Source organism: Rattus norvegicus, chromosome 12, assembly GCF_021556685.1.
Source record: "Rattus norvegicus strain SHRSP/BbbUtx chromosome 12, alternate assembly SHRSP_T2T, whole genome shotgun sequence".
Lineage (NCBI taxonomy): Eukaryota > Metazoa > Chordata > Mammalia > Rodentia > Muridae > Rattus > Rattus norvegicus.
The window spans coordinates 41,812,084-41,831,007 of NC_141545.1; the positions used below are offsets into that span (position 1 = coordinate 41,812,084).

The 18,924-nt window shown below is 43.8% G+C and overlaps 1 protein-coding gene across 50 annotated transcripts in view; it reads right to left on the minus strand.

Annotated features, from left to right (window-relative positions):
* Atxn2 (ataxin 2) overlaps positions 1–18,924 on the minus strand; it is a 95,092-nt gene that overhangs the window by 20,377 nt on the left and 55,791 nt on the right. For 23 of the 50 annotated variants that reach the window (XR_015633937.1, XR_015633936.1, XR_015633935.1 and 20 more), the window contains exons 7-15: positions 16,134–16,225; positions 15,510–15,707; positions 14,102–14,280; positions 12,123–12,332; positions 9,478–9,660; positions 7,882–8,079; positions 7,465–7,572; positions 6,934–7,004; positions 916–1,220 (exon numbers count right to left, since the gene is read on the minus strand). Coding sequence is in view for 45 of the 50 variants with exons in the window: in XM_087578069.1 (XP_087434195.1) it covers positions 916–1,220; positions 6,934–7,004; positions 7,465–7,572; positions 7,882–8,079; positions 9,478–9,660; positions 12,123–12,332; positions 14,102–14,280; positions 15,510–15,707; positions 16,134–16,225 (1,544 nt within the window). In the remaining 5 variants the exon portion in view is untranslated. The remainder of the gene's footprint in view (positions 1–915; positions 1,221–6,933; positions 7,005–7,464; positions 7,573–7,881; positions 8,080–9,477; positions 9,661–12,122; positions 12,333–14,101; positions 14,281–15,509; positions 15,708–16,133; positions 16,226–18,924) is intronic. The other 27 variants (XM_087578085.1, XM_087578075.1, XM_087578067.1 and 24 more) reach the window with 3 other exon arrangements.

Sequence of the window (18,924 nt, forward strand, 5' to 3'; positions counted from 1 at the left end):
AGCCACCTAACACCCTCTTGTGGCCTCTGAAGGTACAGCAAGTGTGTAGTGTACAGACGGACATGTAGACAACAGACGGACACGCAGACAAAGCACAGAAAATTAATCCACTTTAAAAACCCCAATGCTTAATACGAGTGCATAGTATTTCTAATTGTTTTTCTTTAAAGATTGGGCTTTGCAATAGATCAAGGCTGGCCTCACACTTAGGATCCACAGCCTCAGCTGCTCAAGTGCTGTGTTAACAAAATCCTTCCTTCCACCAGGCACCAATTATAAATGTATCAAGATTTTTTAATCACATGCCTTGGGAAAGACCACTGCTCCAGTAAAATTATTTTTCTGCAAATCAAGAATAAACAGTCACAGGTTGGGGATTTAGCTCAGTGGTAGAGCGCTTGCGTAGCAAGCGCAAGGCCCTGAGTTCGGTCCCCAGCTCCGGGGAAAAAAAAGAATAAACAGTCACTCTAAACCTGCCATGCTAAAAGTTCAAGTACAATTAGGGTTTTTTTCGTTATCCAGAACACAAAAAAGGAGTTGTGATTAAGTCTGAGGCTAACCCACTAGTCTATTTAAGTGCTTTAATACGGCAGATGCACAGAAATAAGGTTTATAAAAATGTGCTTATCAACTAAACATTTCCTCAACTGGGGCAGCACACAGTCCTTGCAAACTGCAGGGTAGGCAGAACCTGAGTCCCAAGACAGGGCTTTCAGATTTAAACTGTCTGTACACAAGTAGCATTTCTTACCGTCACAGCTACATACAAAACAGAATGGTAACAATGCTAAGAATTCAATGACTAGATTCAGCTACGAGTTCTAAAGCAAGTCTCTGTAACGGTTACTCTGCGAAAACAAACTCCTTAAAGCACACTACTTGGAGAGAGGATGTGCTGAGGCCCAGGCTACTAACTCGGTTGTGTCTTTCCGCTCTTCTCGGTCATCCTTCTCTTGTTTGCAGGCCGGACTGGAAGTCTGCACCCCCTGGGACGTGACCTCAGGCCCCCTCTTGTGCTCTGCATTACTAAGCACAGAAGGGGAGGCGCTGGGGCTGTTGGTCTTGCTGCTGCTGCTGGTGCAGCTGCTGCTGCCACTGTCAATGAAGCTGTCCTTAGCACTTGCTTCCGTTTTGTCTTTCATCAAATCTCGTGACTTTTCTCCTTCTCTGTTTTTGCTTAGTAGTTGATCCATAGATTCAGACGTAGAACTTGGCTGTAACTAAATATAAGAAATAATTTCCCATAAGTATAAGCAAAGGAGTGTGAATAGGTTTTCTGTTACTGGTTTCAGAAAATGACCTTTTTGGTTGATCTGTCTGTCTGTCGAGACAGGGTCTCTGTGTGTAGGAACTCCCTACGTAGACCAGGCTGGCCCTGAACTCACTATGATCTGCCTTCCTCTGCCTCCTGGAAGGAGGAAGGAACTGAAGGCCACCATGCCCGACTCAGATTATGTCTTTTTAAGGCACAAAAACCAAAATAACATACAATACAACTTTAGCAACCAGTATCCAAGACTCAAGAGCTAGTTATTAGCCAGGCTGACCATGGTGGTGTAAGCCTTTAGTCTCAGCACTCAGGAAGCAGGTGCAGGTCTGTGAGTTGTAGGCCACTTTGGTTTCCACATATTGAGTTCCAGGAAAGCAGGGCTATGTACAGAGACCCTGTCTCAACGTCCCACACCTGCCTCCCCCAAGGCACAAACAAAAGGCTTAGTTATTAAACTGATGGTGGCTCATGCCTGCAATTTCAGAATTTCAGAGGCAGAAATAGGTCTGCTGGGCGTCGCAGGCCGTCCTGGGCAACAGAGATTCTGTTTCAGGAAAAGGAAGGAAAAGTTAAGTATTTACCAGCGGCCCGCAACACCAGCACTGTGTGGCTGATGGAACAAGATGCGACAGTTCTGACCCCTGCCTCAGGGAGGTGGAAGGCTACCACGCAAGACAGAGAGAAAAAGCAGCCTCCACTAAGGAGCAGGAGATGGCATATGCTCAGAGTACATCATAGACATTTATATAAATGTGCTTATGGAACCTAGTACAATACTCAGTAACCATACAACAGTTTAAAAAGTAGGACTGGAGTGATGGCTCAGTACATACTTGCCCTTTCTGTTCTTGCAGGTTCAGTACCCAGGACCTGCATGGTCACAATCTCTACAATTCTAGTTTCAAGGGATCTGGTGTCCTCTTTGGGCTCCATAGGTACCAGGCACAAATGTAGTACACTTACACATTCAGGCAAAACACCAAACACATAAAACAAAACTGAATCTTCATGAAAATGCAAAGGAAAGGGCCTGAAAAGGTGACCTCAAGGACCGGAACCCATGTAAAAGTAGAATAAAGAGCTAATTCAAAGTCCTCCTGCCTCTGCGCGCGCGCGCGCACACACACACACACACACACACACACACACACACACACACACACACACGAGTATTTTCCATTTCTATTCTTATAATGGCAAATTACCTACAGATCCAAACTGCTTATGTTATTTCTTAATCCACACGATATAGGTTCTTTAATGGACATCTTATAAATGGCAAGCCCATGGAGAAAACAAAGTACAATTAAAATTCTGTAGAGAAGGGTTATGTGTGTTCGGTGGGACAGAACTCAATTAGTCCACAGTAAGCACAGAGCTAAACCCTACCCAAAACCAAGCCTTTCTGTAACTCAAAGAAAAAAACTTGTCAAGACCCAGTCTCTACCCTTCCCTCCTCTGCCTGGGACGTCCCTTAGGCAATACCCTGAGCGCACAGTGCTTCAAGCAAAACCTTTACCTCCATAATCTACAAAGCATTAACCCACCAGACCTAGGAAGTCTCCATATAAAACTTCCAGCACTCAGCTATGCTGCAGAGTGGAGACTGCTCTCAAGAGAAAGAAGGGCAGTTCAGGACAAAACCTACATGTCATGTCACAATGGCGGCTGAACTCGTCTGCACTCCCCTTAACCTAAGCCTTTCATTTCCCAGTCACCTAGTTTCCTGGGCAGCTGACTTAACTTCACCAACTCAGTTTCCTGATGCACACACAGCAGGCAGCGACAGAAACTGCTTTACAGTATCACTGTGACAGGAGGGGCTGGGACAGAAGCAGGGGAAAGGGTCTGAAACTCAGGAATCACTGAATGTAAACAACCGACAAGATTTCGCATTTAGAGCAATTAAAATTCAAACACGGCATTGGAACCCCTGCTCTACTTCCTAGCATTTACTCATTGGCCAGGAACTCAAAAAAAGAAAGAAAAGGTATGATCAACTCCTAGAGACCAACTCCTAATGCCATTGCTACCTAAGCTTTTATTTTTTTTTAAGATTTATTCTATGTATGAGTACACTGTCGCTGTCTTCAGACACACCAGAAGAGGGCATCAGATCCCATTACAGATGGTTGTGAGTCACCATGTGGTTGCTGGGAATTGAACTCAGGACCTCTGGAAGAGCAGTCGGTGCTCTTAATCTCTGAGTCTCTCCAGTCCACTACCTAAACTTTAAACAATTAAGCACTAAATTTTTTTTAATTAAACAAAAATTTTAAAAAATTAAATTAAGTTAAATAAAAAGAATTTGATAAGACCTCAACTAAGCAACAATGCTGTACCTGAATATCCCAGAAAAGGAACAAACAACAAACTAAGCTCAAATCAAAGCTGGAAAAAAACAATGAAAATAGGACAGGGAAAAAGAACAGATGATGCAGAGCTGCGTGACAGACACAGCCTAAGACTGAGTGTGAGCCTCACATAGTTAAGGGGAACCACATAGACGAGAGCTCCCCAGCAAGTCTAAAGAAAGCAGTTAAGTACTGTGATCCTCAGGAGAGTTAAACACCAAACTCCCAAAGCCTCTGACCTCACCAGCATCCTCATTCTTACTCACACTTACCCATACACACACACCCCTACAATTTAAATAAAAAAAAATATATATGTATATGTATGTATACACACACACACACACACACACACACACACACGCTTATTTTAGACAAGATATATATACATGCACACTCAGATACCCACTTAACTCTGTCAGAATGGCAGTCATTAGAAACAAACAGCAAATAGTAGTGAAGATGTGGAAAAAAGAGAACCCCCTCTTTCTCCCACCAGAGAACAATTCAGGTGAGAATGTAAAGTTGCCCAGTTCTGTGGACTAAAAACAATAGTGGGCTGGAAAGATGGTTCAGTGGTTAAGAGCACTGGCTGGTTCTCCCAGGAAACCTGGTTCAATTCCCAGCTCCCACATGGGCTCATGCTTACCAACTGTCTGCAAGTTCAGCTCCAGAGCATCTGCACGTGTACACACACACACACACACACACACACACACACACACACACACACGCAAATAAAAAATATAAAGTATATCTTGAAAAAAAACCCGAAATCCTAAAAACTTAAAAACAGACCTGCCATTTGACCCAGCCATTCTTCTCAAAGGACTGCAAACCTAAGTGCCACTGAGAGTCTTCCTCATCAACACAGCTTCAGTGCTATTCCCAGCAGCTACTACACAACAACCGAGGTGACTATGCACAGAGGAGAGACTAACAAGAATGTGGCATGTAGGGCTGGGGATTTAGCTCAGTGGTAGAGCGTTTGCCTAGCAAGCACAAGGCCCTGGGTTCGGTCCCCAGCTCCAAAAAAAAGAAGAAGAAAAAAAAAAAAAAAGAATGTGGCATGTATGCTCTTGGATTTATTAATCCAAAAAATTGTATCCTTTACAGGAAAATAAATATAACAGGAGAGTACCAGATTAAGCAAATTAACTCAGAAAAGACAATTAGTGCATGTTTCCTCTCATTTGTGAGCTTTAAGATTTAATACAGACATATTAAAACATGATGTTTCCTTCTAGATAGCTAAACTTTGAGACTCCCTGAGCTGGTATTTAATACAATTTGGTGGGGAGGATGGATGGATGGCTCAGTGGTTAAGGGCATGTACTCTTCTCTCCCAGAGGATAGAGTATGGCTTCCAGCACCCAGGCCAGGGAACATTAGTTAGCTCTAGACAAATACCACCCCACTGGTCCCTGTGAATACCTCCACTCTAACACACAGATACATATGCATATAATTAAAATAATAAAAATAAAAAACAGCAGTGTAGGGAGAGATGGCTCAAGTGGTTAAAAGCACTGACTGCTCTTCCAGAGGTCCTGAGTTCACTTCCCAGCAACCACATGGTGGCTCATAACCATCTGTAATGGGATCCGATGCCCTCTTCTGGTGTGTCTGAAGAGAGCAACAGTGTACTCACATACATAACCTAAGTAAATAATTCTTAAAACAAAAACAAACAAAAACCCAACAGTATAGAATTCAAAGGATAAAAAGTTACTGGTCTAAAATGTAATTTGGGAGGAAGGAGAGATGATTCAGTGGTTAAAGAGCACTGGCTGCTCTTTCAGAGGACCCAGGATCAATTCCCAGCATGCACATGGCTGCTCACAATGCTTTTAACGACAGTTCCGGGAGATTCAACATCCTCACACATACATACATGCAGGGAAAACACCAATGCACATAAAGTAAAAACAAAGAAACCATTTTAAAAAATTAAATTAATTTGGTATTTACACTAAAGCTTTTTTTTTTTTTTTTTTTTTGGTTCTTTTTTTTTCGGAACTGGGGACCGAACCCAGGGCCTTGCGCTTCCTAGGTAAGCGCTCTACCACTGAGCTAAATCCCCAGCCCCTTACACTAAAGCTTTTTGTAGATTTTGTGTGGAAGAATGACAAAGTAACCCAGGAGGGCTCTAGAAGCTTGTCTTAGGATAGAAGTGAGATTTATAGGAACACTCTCACCAAGGGAATTCAGGCCTGGGGTCAAGCCTCAGCCCCCAAAAGCATGAATGAATAAGAGAATGAGTTACATCGGGCTGGAGAGATGGCTCAGCGGTTAAGAGCACCCGACTGCTCTTCCAGAGATCATGAGTTCAATTCCCAGCAACCACATGGTGGCTCACAACCATCTGTAAAGAGATCTGATGCCCTCTTCTGGTGTATCTGAAGACAGCTACAGTGTACTTATATATATAATAAATGAATAAATTAAAAAAAAATTAGAATGAGTTACATCTTCTACTGCACACACTACAAGTACTGACAGGGTCAATTCTCAACCTTAGACCTAGGAAGCAGTGAGCTCTAGTGTGTCAGCTTCCAAAGTAAGATATCCTTTCATTTGCTACCTGCAGTCTTGGTATACACACACACACACACACACACACACACACACACACACACACACACACACACACACCCCAAACAAAAACCTTGTGATTTCAAATTTTTGTACTTAGAACAGAGAAAGACATCTTTAAGAGTAATTGTGAAAGGGCTAGAAAGACAGCTCAGTGGTTAACAGTGTTTGCTGTTCTTCCAGAGAATCCAAATTCACTTTCTAACACCCTCTTCAGGCAGCCCACTGTTGCCTTTAACCCCATCTCCAAGGGACGACAGCTGGCCTCGGAGGGCATTTGAACTACTATGTACATATCAACTCACAGACAGACAGGCAGACCAGACCAGATGGCATGCACGCACATACATACACACACATTTAAACCCTGTGGGCTAGAAAGAGACATTAGTGGTTAAGAGCACTGGCTGCCCTTCCAGAGGACCTGGGTTCAGGACCCAGAACCTACATGGTGGTTCATGACCATCTGCAACTCCAGTTCCAGGAAATCCAGTGCCCTCTTCTGGTCTCACAGGACACCAGGCAGACCCGTGCCCAAATGCATAATGCATACATAAACAACAGCTGAAAAACAATTAGTTTGTTGCACAAATGACTTAAAATGACAGTGTGCGTGCATGTGTGTGCACTTTAAGAACATGCTTTTGTGAACTGGTCATTTAAAATCACCAACTGCTATTTTTTTTAATTCTAACCAATCAATACAGAACTTACCCTAAAATCATTCTTAAACTTCTTTAAATCATCGATCTGTTTTCTGTGTTCAGAGATAACTGGTGACACACCTGTAAAACCGAAACCTGTTAGATCCCAAGTCTCCTCTAACCTTAAACGTAAAACTGTTAAGTACGGAATGTTAGAAAGGAGAGCAGAGGCCACTTGTGTTGGTGCACGACTATAGCAGCTTTAATCATAGCACTGGGGTGAGGGGAGGAGATAAGAAACGAGAGGAGAGGGCTGAAGAGATGGCTCAGCGGTTAAGAGCACTGACTGCTCTTCCAGAGGTCCTGAGTTCAAACCCCAGCAACCACATGGTGGCTCACAACCATCTGTAATGGGATCTGATGCCCTCCTCTGGTGTGTCTGAAGACAGTGACAGCATGCATATATATATATATATATATAATCTTAAAAAAAAAAAAAGAGAGGAGATCTATCACCTAAAGACTAGCAATTTCAAATATCTTCTGGCTAAATAGTTTTCTGTTTCTATAACTGTGTCTAAAAACTTTAACAAACTCTAACCTTTGTTTTCAGCTTTTGAAAAGCTAGGTGATGTTTCACTTGCTTTAATATTTTCTTTATTCCCTGCAGGAGAGTTCTGCCTCTGATCTTGAAGCCTGGAATCTTTCGCTAGAAAACAAGTTTAAAAAAAGCAAACAAACTAGTATTAGACAGAAGTTAGGACAATCGTGTGAGTAAACAGCAAACACATGTAATGTAGCTTAGGGAAATGGGTTCACTTTTGAGTTTATTCCTTGTTAGTCATCACATGGAAACCCAGTAAGCATGCTCCTGTAACAGGCCTATCACACTAGGACAGGCCAGCGCCTCTGACGCCAGATATTAGCTAATATACATGGAATAGTTCTACCGCAGACAGAACTTTGTGTCACCGTGTATGTAGAACCCAGCTCTTGGCCATCCACGTTGGTTGCATACCCTCGATAGATGGGGTCAGAGCTCTGTTGGACGCAGGGCTGGCAGGAGTAGGGGACGCGGCGGGGACCGGCATGGAAACGGCTTCGGCAGGGGTGATGCCAGCTTGGGGAGAAGCGAGCACAGGCCCGCTGGGAGAGTTTCCAGCGCTGTTCTGCCTGGGAGACCTGGGTCTGTGAGTTTTGGGAGATAGTCTTGGAACTAGAAGCAAAAAGGCACTCATTAAATTCTCAGAATATCTTATGACAGAAATCACCAATATCTATGTGCCACTGTGGTTTCCCTCCTAAATTCAATGAGTTAACTTTGAAGTATTTTTGAGGAAAGTTCAACACCGGGTTTAATGGCAAGCCAAATCATACTTAAAAAAATAAAAAATAAAAAAGGACAACATCCAGAGTGTGACATTTATGTAAGATGAGAGAAGGCCTCTACCAAGCCTCTCCCTCTCCTTCCATCAGTACACTGATGGCAGCCTGCTGCAAGCCTGTGTGCTTTTCTTTGCAATAAAAAGATCCACTGCTAGTGCTGAAGGAAATTAGGACGCAATTAGCCTCGAGGTGTATGCAGCACAGACCGAGTGCCTTCCACACAACTGCCTAATGTTTCTTAGTCCATTAAAAACCTATTTGCAGACTTCAGACTAAAGAGGTTAGTGAAAATGGTTCAATTTGCATCACTTTAGTGACTTTTGTTTTTGAAGTCACAAACATTATAGAAGGAAACTGTTCATGTCTCTAACTTCTCCAGGAAAGACCAACCCTGTAACACAATCCCCCCCCCCCCCCGCCCCGCCCCCCGAGGCTGGGGAATGAACCCAGGGCCTTTTAGGCAAGCGCTCTACCACTGAGCCAAATCCCCAACCTGTAACACAATTCTTACTATATCCCTCTCAACTGTCTCTACTCACATTTATAATAAAGTTGCTTATTTATAAGGTTCAAACAGCTCAAGATTCTTTTCTCACCTTCTATTTTCTTGTTAGTCTTCAGTTAAAAAGGTCAAGAAAAATAGCACAAAGGGGTTTATAGGTGATCCCACACGTGCAGACCACACAGGATAAACATACTGTGTGAGGGCGTAGCAAATAAAAGCAGACGTTTAACAGCACTGCCTGCCTGTCTGTCTGTCTGTCTGTCTGTCTGTCTGTCTGTCTGTCTTTTTTAAGCTTAAAGGCCTGTCTCTGGTAAGGCCAGAAGAGCAGGCACTGCTCCGCTCTGTTCCCGGGAAGTGAAGCACTATAGGCTGACAGGACAGATTGCGGCTGCTGACGGCCAGAGTATGTCTCAGGCCCCTACATAAGAGCTGAAGGCCTGCTGTGCACGCCCCCTGAGGAGCACTGGGTGAGCATCTGTTTACCCCACACACAGATGCCATGGAAACACGCTGCAATAAGAAACCTAGACAGGTTTACAAAATGTACACAGGGACAGAGGTCCAGAAGGATGGGACAGGTCCTTCAACTAGTGTCTTGGGTACCTGTGATAACTGGCAACACCTGCTAAGGCCACATTTAATTTGTATCTCTGTACATCCTCTCAGATCTTCAGCTCCGCCCTACTGTACGTGTGCAGTCAGCTGTCACAATGTCATACCTACCCCCACTGACCACTGAGGACCACGTTCCCCCTGCAGGACTGGTCCTTGCCACTGGAGGAGCAGCTGCTTCACTTGGGGGATTGTGGGATACAAATTCTAGGCCACTAGACATGGAGCCTCTCCCAGCGGAGACTCTATGATTCCGAGGGTGCCGCTGTGCCTTTGGAGACATCCTTGGTGGGCCTGAGGAAGACACGAAGGATGTCACATCAGTCCTGCAGCGTCTACCTTACTGCTCTTTTTGCTAGACACAGACATATGCTCTTACTTCCTTAACAGATTTTCAATGGTTAAAATATGAACCACACTGTATTGGTTTTTGGCCATACTAAGAATGATTTCGTGGAGTGTCAATTATGCACGTACATCTTACTTCTCCCTCTTATGATGTGTTGTTACTTTAACTCTACTGCGTGTATGTGTCTGTGTGAGTGAGGGTGTGCACAGGAAGTTCTCTAACAACTCACCCATCTTTCTAGCCTTATTTCCTTTTTAAAGCAAGGGAGAAGTAAACTTGATGGTGAGAAATCAAACAACATGGCATAACAGTGTATAACTACACTTGCGTTTAAAAACGAGTTATAATAACCTCAGTAGGAATCACACCTGCATGATGGGATGTTATCAGTTTACCTTTCTACAACATTGTATTACTTCCAAAATGAGACAAAACATGATTTTGATGGTGATAGGAACCAAACTCGGGAGCCCATATGTATTAGGCTAGCATTCTATTTCTGAGCTATGTCCTTTAGGGCTCCAGGGAAAAAGGATTTTAAGCAGAAACCTCAGTTCTCCTCTCCATCTTTTGCCATGATTACCAATTTTACAAATCATGCCTCCAGCTGTCTGTCGTGTAAGAGCAGAAAGCTGCACTGTTCGAGCTGACACACTCACATCACTGACTCCGCCACCCATCAGGGACTGCTGTGAAGATGGCCTGTAGCCCACTAAGTCAGACTAAAAACACAAGTCCAGAACTACCCCTCTCAGGGGCCATGAGAGGCAGCTAACATGCTCTCTGCTGTGTCTTCAGAGGGACATATCAGACATGCAGTTTGAGAAAGTGCTAATTAGCATTAGGAGTTTCCTTTCCTTTTCTTAATTTTTTTTTCTTTTTTTTTCTTTTTTTTCTTTTTTTTTTTCTTTTCTTTATTTTTGGAGCTGGGGACCGAACCCAGGGCCTTCCACTTGCTAGGCAAGCGCTCTACCACTGAGCTAAATCCCCAACCCCCTTTTCTTAATTTTTAAAATGTATTAAAAATCTATGTGTGTGGTATGAGGTGGGGTTTTTCGTGCCATATAGCATGTGTGTACAAGTGAGAGGTCAACTTTATGGAGTCGGTTCTCTTTTTTCACCTTTACATGAGTTCCAGAGACCAAACCTCAGTCATCTAGCCCTCTGTTAGGGCTTCCACCTGAGGCACCAGCACCCGGAACTGCGGAGCATGCTTTCTGGGCAGTCCAAAAGCAGCCCTTAGGTCTGACTACAGTGCAATGCTCACAATTCTCTTATGCTCAGTGCTCTCTGCAACGTTCTCGTGGAGTAAGCATCTTTATGCTAATGGTCTGCAACAGACCTCCATGTTGCTGCTAGGAGCCACTATGAGAGGCATGCATTGAATAAAAGTCAGTGAAATTTGCCTTTTCAAGATTGCAACAGCTTCTTTGGAAAACTTTATCAGTCTTGCTCAGCCGTATTCGTTATGACTTTACCAAGACAAGGTGATTAGAATATACACACAAACACTCTGAATTGAGGACATTGTCATTCAGAACAAAAGATGCTTTAACTTATAAACTGCACTAAATCAGAATGCTACCTTTTTCGGGCAGGGCCTCACCATATAGTCCTAGCAGGCTTAGAGCTCATTAAATGAGCCAAACTGACCTCAACTTTTGGCCATCCTCCTGCCTGTGTCCTGGGCACTGGATTACAGACATATGTCACCCATCAGAGTATATGACATCCAACAATGGTGAATTCAGCATCAAATACAATTTGACAAGAGCCAAAAAGACAGAAAAGCCTCAGCTCTGTATCTGTTTTGTAACTGATAAACTTTAAATAAAGGTCTCTCAAATTAAAGCAGCCTTTCACTATAGTGATAATGTAAAACTAATTTAAAATAGTTATTCAATTGAATTAGTAATTCCTCAGGCACTCTAAAAACTACTGTTACCCGAGGGCAGACATACAAGGTCACTACAAGGGATGTCATGGATCACAAAGGACCCCAAAATAGTACTCCTGCCTTTGGCCAACAGGAAGGTTCACTGGCACCATGTCCAGGGAGCTGAATGTGGCAGCCCCCATACCCCCACCCACCTCCAAGAGCAGAGAGTGCCCAGTTGGTCCCCGTTGCTCTCCTGGAGCCGGAGCCGTGACCTTCCTGGGCTGCGCAGGTGCACTACCGCAGACGGGTCAGACCCATCTTCACATCCCGGACAGTGCCGAGCTTGACTCAGAGCACTTGCCAAATTTGACTCTAGTGAGCAAAAGGCTAATAGAAAGTTTCAATAAACTAAAGTTACAACACAAACTTACAGGTTATTAACTAGTGAAAAGGAGACTATTTGTAACCATAACCTCACGACGGAGCTAAACAGAGACAAACAAAAATGAACAAATCGTGGTATTGTACCTTCTGCAGACATGCGTTTAGGCATAGTAGAGACAGGAGCTGGAGAACCATGAGCAGAGGGGTGAGACGGGGGTCTGGAGGGCCTCGAGGGGGGCCTGGAGGGCGGCCGTGTAGGGGTGGCTGCCCGAGGTGGAAGAGAGTTGGGACCTGACTGGTAGCGAGAAGGTGGGCGAGAGGAAGGAGATGGGCAAGGCGATGGCCAGGGAACACCTGACAGAACAAATGATATGAAGGAAAGTATAAAAACTAAAGAAAAAAATGAGGGAAAAAGTAAACAGAAAAAAAGTAAAATGACAAAAATGATTTCTTGTACATTTAACCCTTTGAGGACAGTCATTTGATTTGTGATAAGTTTTAGCACAACTTAACTGACACAAATTCACATTTTACTTTAACCTCCTTAAATTAAGTCTGTTTGAATGAATCCACGTTCCCAAAGGGTTAATTAGGATCTACACACACTACTGAAGAGACAGTTAAGACTCTGCCTAGTGTGCCTACTTCTTCAGCTGCTGTCAGCCGTCCCTCATGAAGAGAATGTCGCACACACAGAGAACCCCTCAGTAAACACAGGACTCCTGCTTGGGAAGGCAGCCTTCAGCAGTCTCCGCTCTGAACAGTCGAGAGAAACAGCAACCACCGAAGCCGCCGTCGAAAGCTCTTTCCTGCTCTCAACTGACGTTCCTCAGGTCTACCCCTGAACCAAATACCAGTTTCATTAGAAATGACACCTTACCTCTACTGTTTTCTAGAATGCTAGAACAGCAGCCTCTGCTTCTGTAAAGCAAATCTCAACCCAACATACTGCTCTGGGCTCCAGCTATCCATCTCCTGTCTGCACACAACAGGAAGCACAGGGCACAGACTTCCCTGGTGTTTGTCGACAGCCCAGGGTTCCTCTCCAGTAGTCCAGGGGACTCCACACACGGGACTATCATACAGACCTCAGCTCCCTTCGTGTTTTTAACTTGAAAATTCTATTCATAAACAACTGAAAATCTTCACTCAATGAGCAAAGAAATTTCACCATCATTACTAAGTAGGGAAATGGTCAGGAGTGCTGCTTCCTTGCAGAGGGATTCTGGAGAGAAGACTCAGCAAAAACGAACACAACTGGAAACCCAGGGTTCTTCTGCTCGCCTGTTCTCACACGGCTGACACTCTTCTCCCCTCCCTTTTTTTTTTTTTACATGAGGTCTCACATGACCCAGGCTGGCTCAAACTGCCTCTGGAGCCTTTGACTGTTCCTCCTCTACCTCATCAAGCCTGCACTGCTCTAACCTTCAACCCCTGACCACATTGGCTGTCTACTCGTTCTCTTTCTCTGTCAGTTACCAGGTTTCCAAATGATTCACTTCTGCTGTCCCATCTTCCAGATTTCTATACACACTTATAATCTGTATTCAACTGACTGGGGACACTATGGGGGCACTATAGAAAGTGGCTTCCTACTTAAAGATCTAAGCTGCTACACTCTCACACCTACCCTCGAAATCAAAGGTGGTCTGTGCTGTATTTGTAAGCACAATTCTGATGACTTTCGTCACATGACTCTTGCTCATTTCTGTTATTACAAATGACCCCAAGTTCTTCCTTGGGTTAGGCAGGATGGAGCCTATCACAGTTGATGAAAACAAGTCTGCACTAACTCCGTGACTTCCACATGAACTATTCCTACTCCCATAGCCTTATCACCCAGTGCTTTACGAGTTTCCAATCTATTTGTCTGTGGAGTATCTTAGGCCAAATGAGTATGAGAGGATGAAACAGCTCAGGACATGCTGTCACCCTACACGCGCCAAGGACGGTTACAGTGTTATACTGTCCGGTAGCCACAAAACAAACTACATTATAGGTAATAAAAACTACTCCAAAAATTCACAAATGGCATGCACATTCCTATCATGTATGTAACCCTTAATGTTTAGATAGCTCTGTATCTGATAAGAAACATTAGCAAATATAGTCAAAATACTTGCCTCCATTAACTACTCTTTGGTCTGAGCCAGCATTCGGGTTGAAATCTGAAGTGTGAGAAGTAGCTCTTGATGGCATGGAGCCTGGTCCAGGCTGGCCCATCCGTGGTGAGCTCTGTCTCCCACTTCCCCAGGATATGACTTCTCTGTTTCTTTGTCCAGGAGGAATATATTTATTTTCCCTGGAAATGAGAGATGCTCTTAATCATTTATCCTAAAAAGTGCTAGGCTAACAAAACACACTGGAAGGTACATTAGATAGAAAACCATTTCTTACACAAGCCTCGGTCTTGCCACACTGCCTCACAGCCCTGCAGGTCTTGGCCGCCCACCACTTTAACTAAGTGTGCTCACTTTCATGCTGACACTCTGTGAGGATTAGGGAATCAGAAGACTCAGCTGTGGAGCCTTGACGGCAGACTCAGCTTTACCCACAAGGCAGCAGGTTTTCTACATGTTCTGAATAAGTGACAGACCCACAGCCCTGCAAATGTGTGCAACCACTGCACCATCGTTTCTCCATTTGAATTCATGCCACACTGTCTTTAGTTCGTGTGCAAGCATCATGAAAAGCTGAATTTTCAAGTAAGACCCAGCTCTTCCCTAGTTTCCTAGCCTCTGTGCCGGGGAGAGTCTGTCTGGCAGCTTGCCACGTTCTGCTGCAGTGCTGGGTCACACTGACAGCTCTCTGACTCAGCGTCTTTGTTCCTCCTCACTCTTCCCTGTAGGCTACTCTTCAAGCACAGCACACAAGTGCTTCTGCCACCTGCCATTACAGCATCACAAATATTGACTGTGGGTTCTTAGTCTTTACCCCTAAAGAGGCCAGATTCTCTTACAGTACCATGTTCTGCAGAGGTGACATTACATTATCCCCACACTCCCAGTGGCAGACAGGCACCATTATCATATCGAAAGTATCAGCTCCTGGTGAGGCTCTCCTGAAGTACAAGGCAATTCTAGTTCCTCCCCATTCCGATATTCTGATGCTCTGAACAGACCTTCATCGTGCAAGCCACAGTGCACTGCCACTAGGCCACCGGGCACCACTCGGACCTTGTTTCAAGGAGCTCCTCAGGGTCTGGGCTAGGTAGTCACATGGGTCCAACACTTGACTCCAGAGAGCTAATCCCAAAAGATACTATTAAAATGACTGTAATTTTTTCTCTAACAGAAATCTGTGTGTAAGGGGAGGGGGGGTCCAAGGTGGGAAGGTGGGTATTGAACTCTGTATCCCAAGTGCTGGGATTAAAGGCCTGCACCACCACCATCCAGCTCTCCAACAGAATCGTAAGTCAAATCAATCAGCACTTTCTCCTTAGCTTCATGAAAGAGGAAACAGTCAGACTACATCTTCTCACACAGACTTTGAATCGGGTCCATGACAATGCATGTGGCTCAGTCTGAGTACCTAGTGTTGGTGCCATGACCTTCCCGGTCACTGCAGTTTCTCTGGACTGCTGTGTACTTCTCTTCCTCACTCCGGTCATCATTCTCAAGGGCCACACGAGCTTTGTACTGAGCACTGGACTCGATTTCTTCTGCTAACTGGTTTGCCCTTGCCTCCCGTTTTAGAAATTCTTCTGAGTTGTCCCTTTCTAAGGGAACCCTAAATACACAGGAAAGAAGACGAGTGATCAGTTTTCCACTCTCAGCCATTAAGAAACGCTACAGTACAGGGTCAAGGGCACTGACGGGGTTAGGGGCTTTGCCATCACAAACCAAAACACGGTTTTTAGTGTTGCTGTTATACAGAAGAACATTTACCGTTTCAAGAACTGGCTTACTCTAACCCTCATCCCTGAAAATTGAACATTTTTACAATTTAAAAACAAAGACAAAATGTATTTTGATCATGAAATGGAACAACATTTATTCCCTATCTTAATGTGAGTCTATCAGTATGAATAGTTAATAAAAAACAATGTGATATTTTTATTTAATTTAAAATTAAAAAAAAATTAGTAACGTAATTTAAGTTGATGAAAATTGACAAATGCACTAAAATAAATAAAAGGAAACTCTGTGAACTTACGTATATGAAGATAAACTACTATCGTATGTGGACACCACACCGTAATTCTCTTCATTATATCGAAACATATCATTGGGATCCCATCCGTTAGACTAGAAGGAAAATGAAGGTCAACTTTTCAATTTAGCTGCAATCAATGTTTCCAGTAACTTCCTGCAAACTGTACTAGTTGGCTCTAACTCTGACCCCTTCCCTACAAAAGGGCCAAACTTTACTTTAGAAATCATTAAAGAAAAGCTAGACGCAGCCCACACCTGTCATAGCAGCACTCAGGAGGCTGAGAAAAGAGGACGTTTGAAGTTCAAGAGCCAGCCTTGGCTACAGTTGAAAAGGGGGGTGGGGGGAAGCCCTATATCTAACAAAAACAAAAAATAACTCTTTAGGAAAAGCTTTTCTCTGATGTGGATCATCCCTTTAAATCGGTGGGGGATTCCATGAGTTGTCAGAGATCCAGGGCCTCTGGGTCAGAGTTCCCACAAGCTTCTAGATTTCCATGCCAGCACAAAAGCATACCTTCCCTTCCCCTTCCCCTCCCCTAGGCAGGTGAGGAAGGACAGCATAAAGTCATGGGAAGGCAAATGGGACGTCACACAGGCTAAGTTTTAAAGCTGTTTGCCATGAAAGGTTGCAAGGAGCTCAGCAACAGCTCGGGTCCCATTGTCCTGACTTCCACCTTCAGTACTGTCCCCTCCATCACTGAAGGAGTCAACCGCTACTCTCAAAACATAGGCTATTCTCTTCACCCTGAAGATATGAGGAAAATACAGCCAGAATCTGCGGTGCCAATCAATCTTGTTGAGGCCTAGGTAACTGTTACCTTTCTAGTCTGCCATTTTGTGCTGTTACTAATGTCATAAGGGAACTTTCTCATGCTCTAGTTGATTGCAGATTCTGTGACTTCCGTGCTTTGGTGTCTTGGAAACCAATCACAACAGAAGTTAGTCAGAACTGCTTTGTACAGGTAGCCACCCAAACCAACCACCCAAGCAGCACTTCCTACATATATGCATGAACTTTTATGGTTTTTGCTTTGATGAGTAGCCCTTTGGATAAACCCCAATATAAGAGAGACACCAGTACCAGTATAAGAAGCTTTTGAGAATAAGACTTCCATTTTGAGTAGGGTGGAGTCAAGTTTAAGTTCCCAAGGCCTCCTTGAGAGTTGACATCCTACCTCCAGAAAGAGACATGTACACAGGCAACTGACCTCCTGATTGGCAAGTTAAGTCATGAATGTTAGGTTAGGCAAGCAAGTCCCCTGCCACAGCTGAATACCGAGACCAATGGAAACAGGGTAAATGTACAACAAAGACACGACCCTGCCCCTGAATCCTGACCAGTGGAATACCGAGGCACAGATGTTCGTAGATCTCAGGCTTAAAAGCCCTACAGGATCTTGACTCACTGTCACAGCCAGCTCTTGAGTCTGCTCTGCCACGTTCAATCAATCCTGGGGCAAACACTCAATAAACCATCCCTGTCTGAGGTCAGCATTCATATAGTTTGTGAGGCAACTCCTGGACCCCAGAAGCCTCACATCCGACTCTCCTTTTAAAGTCCAATAGGCTGACAGCTCAGTAGTCAAGAAAACATTTCCAGAGGACATGGTGAGGAAGAGGGGCCAACCCCACAAGCTGTTCTAGGACTCTGCATGCAAACCATGATACACACTCACACTACATTCTCTGACTCTTGATAGACGATACAAAAGACAGATTTTTTTTTTTTTTTTTTTTTTGGGTTCTTTTTTTCGGAGCTGGGGACCGAACCCAGGGCCTTGCGCTTCCTAGGCAAGCGCTCTACCACTGAGCTAAATCCCCAACCCGCAGATGTTTTTTTTTTTAATTGGAAGATTATAACTTCAGTAATTTGAGTGATTCATTCCACTCAACTGAAAAATACCCACCAAAACTAATGATTCCAAGTTCCAGGTCTTAGAAATAACCACTATTAGGAGTTTCCCAGACTTAAGCCAATGGTTCCAAGGTTACGAGCTGTTACTACAGAGCTCAGTATGGTGGCACAGGTCTTTAACCCCAGCACTCATGAGGTAGAGGCAGGTAGATCTGAGTTCAAATAGCCAGATATACAGAGGAAAACCCTGTTTCCACAAAAAAAAAAAAAACAAACAAAAAACCAACAACAACAAAAATATGCTCTAAGAACTCTTACAAAAGGATTTGCAGCCCCTGCATGGTGGATCTCAACTCCCTGTAACCAATGCCCTCTTCTGGTCTTCATTCCACTGTACACATAACACCCCCCCAACACACACACACACACACACACACACACACACACACACACACACACACAACACAATGTAGTTTCAAAATTTAAATACAGTGTTGCTATTCTGCAGCTTGCCTTTTCTGTTAATAAGTATGTAAGGTGTCTTTCTCATTTGAATACTGGTAGGTACATATTTCTATTAGGTATTAGTATTATGCTTTTCTGATGTGAACCTGCTAATAGAAATAATGTTGCAAAAAATATCATGACATAATTATTTACATGTATTATAGATATATTAGGATTAAGGTAAATTATTTTATATTTTAAATTTGTATAATCCCATTTTTGGAAGGAAAAGAAAAAAGTACATGGTCTCAAGCCAGGAGGTGGTTGATGGACACCTTTAATCCCAGCATTTGGGAGGTAGAAACAGGTGGATCTGAGTTTGAGGCCAGCCTGGTCTACAGAGTGAGTTCCATGACAGCCAAGGCTATGGAGAGAAACCCTGTCCCAAAAAAATAAAAACAGGGTACTGGACAGATGGCTCAGTGGTTAA